The 6,179-nt window shown below is 58.1% G+C and overlaps 1 protein-coding gene across 1 annotated transcript in view; it reads right to left on the bottom strand.

Annotated features, from left to right (window-relative positions):
* Positions 1–6,179, bottom strand: part of TTYH2 (tweety family member 2) — a 36,638-nt gene that overhangs the window by 25,418 nt on the left and 5,041 nt on the right. Inside the window, exon 2 of the mRNA XM_010856098.1 lies at positions 2,266–2,438. Within this exon, the coding sequence (XP_010854400.1) occupies positions 2,266–2,438 (173 nt within the window). The remainder of the gene's footprint in view (positions 1–2,265; positions 2,439–6,179) is intronic.

Raw genomic sequence — 6,179 nt, 5'->3', positions numbered from 1 at the left:
GCCTGCAGCAGGTGGGATCTCCCCGGATCAGGGATGGAACCCACGTCTCCTGCATTGGCAGGTGGATTCTTTACTACTGGAGCACCAGGGATCCAGAAAGTCCCTTCTTAAAACCACACACCCACTGATTTCTGGCTGTCCTCGGGGTCAGCCTGGAACAAGCCTCCAATTCTGCAAGATGACCTGCTGGACATCTGAATGGGGCTCTGGATCACCCTCCTCATCACTCTTCCAGTCAAGCGTGTCCTCCAGACCCTGGTCGACATCTGGTTCAACTCATCTGGTCGGTTAGTGCTCTGAGTGGCGCTCCCAAGCCCAGGCGGTCCCTCCAGCTCCGAGCTTGGGGCTAATGCCCCAGGGGCCTGCCTCCCTGCCACTGACCCTGTGGTCCACAAACACCCCTGGATTTCTCCCCAAGGACCGCTGCGAAGCCCAGGTGCTCCTCCTTCCTCTAGTGCTGTACTGACTTTTATTTTGTTTTAACCAAAAGCAGAACTCTAAATCCATCTCCGTGAAATTTCATCTGGTTGGTTTTGGTCCAACATTCCAGCCTGAGCAAATCATCTCGAATCTTGCTTCTGTCACTGATTGTATTTTATCTGACTCACACCACTGGGGGTCCTCCGAAGAGTCATCGAACAGCCTCCTTGAGTTTTCATCCGCAACACTGGTTTCGGGGGTGGGGGTGAAGCTACATGTGTTTACACTTATCCTTTTTCTTTGAAAGAGACAGGACCTGCGAAGGAACCCCCTGGGAGGCTGTTATGGAATCCTCCTTCCAGGGAGCCCTTGGCTGCTAATTCAGTGTCTCAGGAAATGGTCCACGGCCCGCAGGGCACAATCACCTGGAGGGGAAGGGGGGCGGTCCACGCTGCACCCATTGTTATCAGTGTGGTCTGCAATGTGCACTTTGAAACACGGTTCCCATCTGCTTCGTGGGTCTGACACACGCATGCACCCGTGCTATACTTTGGTGAACCAGCGCGTAAATCGATACTCTTTGCATTCACCCAGAACTGTTCACCCAGCTTTGAACCCCCTTAACGGCACTAGCCCGGCGTCAGAGCTCGAGACCGCTCCCTCCTCATCCCCCCAGCCTCACTCTGGATCCTTCCTCGTCCTGCTCTTGTTGACTCGCTTCCCTGCCTTTCTCCCTCAACTCACTCCGACCTGGCTCTGATCTCCAGAGACTGTTGACTTCCACTGCACTCACCCCAGATCCCTCCGCCCTGCAGCCCCACACTGCGGGCAGGACAGACGGTGGCCGTGATCTAACGGAGAGAAGACAGCCCTGGGGGGCTGTGAGCTGCCGGGGACGAGCCCCCAGGCATCCTCATGGCCCAGGCTCACTGGACCCTGTCTGCCTCCCCCGTCCGGAGACAGTGGGTCAAATCCAGCAGGACCATCCCCCAGAGTGCTTCAGGTGGGCCTGAGGCTTTGGGGAAAATCTCTGTAGATACAAAAACAAGGAAAAACAACTCCTGGGACTTCCCTGGTGGTCCAGTAGCTAGGACTCCGTGCTCCCAGTGCAGGAGGCCCAGGTTCGATCCCTGGTCAGGGAACTAGACCCCACATGCCTCAGCTAAAACCTAGTGGAGCCAAATAAATAAATGAAAATTTTTTTTAAAAAAAGAAAGAAAACACGAAAAATACAACTCATGAGAAAACAAGGCCCGTGTGTGTGAGGTCACTTCTTGAGCAGTAGCTTGACTCTGACACAAAGTTAGAGACTCTCACTATTGGAGCAGAGAAGACCTGGCTGAGGGTGCTAAGAGCTATTGATCTTGTAGAAGGTGGAACTGATCTGGGCTGGAGTCAGACTCTGATTGCAGATCCAGGGCGGCAGCTGGGAGGGGATGGGATGCAGAGAGCGGAGTTGCCACCGGTCAACTGCCCAGGGAGCTCCCTGCTGGGCTGGAGAGGCTCACACCAGGGGTGGCGGCCTGGGATGCTAGGGAGCTTCCCATAACCACCCGGGATATCTGATTCCCACCGCTTGGCGAGAAAGCGGACAGCATGCACCCCAGAGACAGGCTCTCCCACCCAGGTTCCCGGAGCTCAGGCACGACCACGTGGGCAGACAGCTGATGAGCCACCTGGGGTCTGTTATGATGGGGTGGGGCTGGAGGTGGAAGGTGAGGAAGGGGTGTCCTGGTCAAGGGGCTGACCAGGGGCGAGACCCAGATGGTCAGGGCCACTTTTCGTCTGCTGTGTCCACCTCCCACCTCCGTGCCCCCGCCCGGCCCAGCGCAGACGGACACTCACCAGCAGATGAGCGCAGCCACCACGGCCGTCCAGGTGACGCAGCAGGAGCGGGGGCGCTTGGTCTGCGCCGCGTCGTCCTGCCGGCAGCAACACACGCAGACCAGGTAGGCCGCGAGGAGGACGAGGTTCAGGCCCAGGCCGACGGCAGCCACCAGCCCCAGGAACAGCAGCGACTGAGGAGGGCGAGGCCGGGCGTCAGCGCTGGGTCCCGGGGGGTGCGGGGAAGGGCCCCGAGCTCAGCGGGGCTGCGGAAACCGCGACTGAGCTGTACGTCCGACGCCCTCCTCCCAGGACTGACGCTCCCACTCTGTATAAAGCGCCCTGCCCTCGGGCACCAGGAGTTGGGGGGAGATGGAGCTCAGGTGTGGGAGGGGGCAGAGGACCCCAGACAAGAGGAGGCAGGAGGCGTGGCTCGAGGCTGGCCCCCCATCTGGGGCATGCATACCTGGATGAAGGTAAGGACCAGACCCTGCCTAATGGGTGCTCTGAGTCACTCAAGAGACAAGAAGGAATTGTCCCCAGACCCTGAGGTCTGGGGGCGATGCTTGGTATGACCGAGGGAGACAAGGAGAAAGACGTCCACACACCGGAGCATCCGAGGCCTCCCGAGGAGGCAGGGGCTTGGGCGGGGTGTCTCAGAAGCTGAGCGGGGGCCTGGGGCAGACGTCCTGGCATATGCCCCCTCTGAGCCTCGCTTTAGGAGTTGGGGTCCCTTCCCAACCAGAGGCTAACTCCATGCGGGGGGAGTGGGAGATGTCAGGAGATGTGCCTGCGGAGGTCCCTTCTACCGCACCCCGAAAGGGACAGCGACCCCCAGATGCCAAGGGTGGCAGCCAAGCCCAGAATCCTGAACAGAAGACGCCGTCTCAGGCCCGCCGAACACCACAGGGTCCTACAAAGGGGGCTGCTGTCGGCCAGGAGCCCCCTACTCCTTGCCCTCCAGTCTCCTGACTCAGCCAGATGGACACCAGATGGCCCCAGGGTTGGACCTGGCTCTAAGTCAGGTTCCTGAGCCGACGGCCTCATCCTGCTGCACACATGCCACCGAGTCGCTCCCAGCTGGGAATCTCCAGCGCTCCAGTCTGGGCTGTCGCGGTGAGGAGATGGGCAGACTGGGGGAGACACTGGGATCCTTCCGGTCTGAGGAGGAGACAGGTCTCAGGCTGGAGCGTGCGTACACCTGGAGGCTGAGGCCTGCAGTCTGAGGTCATCTTGGCAGGAAGGGGCGGAGCCTCAAAAGGGAGAAGGGGCACCTGCTCTGCTGGTCACCTGGACCGACAGGCTCCCGAGCATCACGGACAAATGGCCAAAGTGATGGGGACAGCCCAGAAGTGGACAGGGGAGATGGCCCACCTGGGTGTGGGACACGTGGCTGTGACAAAGCGTGGTTCTCACCTCCACCTGGCGTAAATGCATCACAGACACTGCCAGGAACCTGCCCTGCCACCCTCCCGACTCAGCGGCGTGGAGGGCGAGCCCTCCTCCTCCAGGCAGTTGGGAAGGCCCAGTGGACCTGAACACATGCATCCCCCTGCAGAAGTCCTCCTGGGGTGGCAGGGGCGGGGGCCCCTGAGCCTGGACCATTAGGCTTGTCCCATGCACAGAGCCGGGAGGCTGGCCTCGGGAGACTGTGGGAAGGAGCCGCCCCTGCCGGGCCCCTGGTGGCTCAGAGTGTAAAGAACCCGCCTGCAGTGCTGAGACCGGGGCTCGATCTCAGGGTCAGGAAGATCCCCCAGAGGAGGAAATGTCTACACACTCTAGTATTCTTGCCTGGAGAATTCCAAGGACAGAAGAGCCTGGCGGACTACAGTCCACAGGGTGGCAGAAGAACTGGATGCAACTGGCAACTGACACTGCTGGCCCCCAGCACAAGCTCCCAGGCAAGCCGCTTGCTCACTGGAGGCCCTGTGGCCCCGGGCCATGGGGAAGAAGGTCAAGGACGGATACGGGTTTCAGCTCAGTTCAGTCGCTCAGTCATGTCCAACTTTTTGTGACCCCATGAACTGCAGCATGCCAGGCCTCCCTGTCCATCACCAACTCTTGGAGTTTGCTCAAACTCATGTCCAATGAGTCGCTGATGCCATCCCACCATCTCATCCTCTGCTGTCCCCTTCTCCTACCTTCAATCTTTCCCAGCATCAGGGTCTATTCAATGAGTCAGTTCTTCACATCAGTGGCCAAAGGACTGGAGTTTCAGCTTCAGCATCAGCCCTTCCAATGAATATTTAGGACTGATCTCCTTTAGGATGGACTGATTGGATCTCCTTGCTGTCCAAGGGACTCTCAGGAGTCTTTTCCAACACCACAGTTCAAAAGCATCGGTTCTTCGGTGCTCAGCTTTCTTTATAGTCCAACTGTCACATTCATACATGACCACTGGAAAAACTATAGCTTTGACTAGATGGACCTTTGTTGGCGAAGTAACGTCTCTGCTTTTTAATATGCTTTCTAGCTTGGTCATAGCTTTTCTTCAAAGGAGCAAGCGTCTTTTAATTTCATGGCTACAGTCACCATCTGCAGTGATTTTGGACCCCAAGAAAATACAGAGGTTCAGAGCCTTGCTGTTCAAAGTGGAGTTCACCAACACTGCAGCACTGACCTCTTCTGAGATGCAGAATGCACCATCTCCAGCTCCACTCTGGCCCCAGTGAATCAGAAGTGCGCCAAGAGATGACCGGCGGGGCTGTATCCCGTTCAAGCCTGGGAAGCACCGAGTAGTGTCCACAGACTTTCTCGAACTGCTTACGACAGCGGACCCTTTCCTTCAGACTCACTTAGCAGAGCACCGATATACAGAGCGTCCCCTGAATGAGGGGTGGATGTAAATGCCACGCTTTGTCCTGGCCACCCCCTTGCAGGCCCGGGGTCCCTCTGCTAGAGCCCAGGATCCCCGTCACAAGTTCCAGACTGCTATGCAGTGTGCAAACCCTTCGAGCCGGCAACCCTTCTCCTTCCCCTGGCAGAAAGGAGGGCCTGTGTCCCCGCCGCCCCCCCACAGCTGTTCACCGCAGCCTAACACTGCAGTAAGAGTCAAGCATCGGAAGCAACCCAAATGCTGACCAACAAGAGACCTGACACCTAACAGGTGCTAGAGCCACAAAATGGAATACTGTGCAGCCGTGAAAAGGAAGTGGCAGCGACAGCCAGTGATCGGGTGGACGTGACAGACGCGACACAGAAGAAACGAGGGACACGGAACAGCAGGGGCTGTGCGGGTTAACTGACGTAAGACGCGAAGTCGGAGAGGCTCATCTGCAGGGACAGGGGCCCGAGACGCAGCTGCCTCTGGGAGGGAATCAAGGGAGACGGAGCCTCCCGGGGGGTCAGGGATATACGTGGCCTGGGGTGGTGTCTCATACCACACTCACACACGTGCACATACAGGTACTGAAGTGTACGCTTACTAAGACAACACACTTCTCTATAAGTTATTCCTAAAGAAAACAAAACAAAACCCGGATAAACCTTTTGCATAAATCAGAGACCCGCAAACAGTCAGACCTCCTCCCAGCTTCCCTAGACAATCTCACCCTCGATCTCCCCACAAACAGGAAAACCCACGGACTCTACCACGGGCCCCCATCCGGCACAGCAGGACCTCCGGGAAGTAATCACGACTTGGGGCGGTGCCACCTGAGTGTCTCCAAACCACAGCCCGTCCCTACCCCTGGGTTTGCTCCCCCATTTCACTCCTCACAACACACTGGGGCCCCCTGACCTCTTGCAAGCTCCGTACTGTGGGCAGGGCCCTGGGATTCTCAGGCCGAGGGGCCTCTCCAAGCTGGGCGTCTGGCCTCAATTCTTTTACTCCTGCTTTGGCCCAGCCCGGGGAGGCCATGCCTGGGAAATCCAAACTTGGAGGCCCTTTTGTTAGCAGCTCTCTTCCAGAACTTTCTTCCGGCACTGGGAGCACC

The sequence above is a fragment of the Bison bison genome, unplaced genomic scaffold (genome assembly GCF_000754665.1).
Source record: "Bison bison bison isolate TAMUID 2011002044 unplaced genomic scaffold, Bison_UMD1.0 scf7180017864371, whole genome shotgun sequence".
NCBI lineage: Eukaryota > Metazoa > Chordata > Mammalia > Artiodactyla > Bovidae > Bison > Bison bison.
Note: the sequence above shows the minus strand (reverse complement) of the source record. Positions and strands in the feature narration are given on the sequence as shown.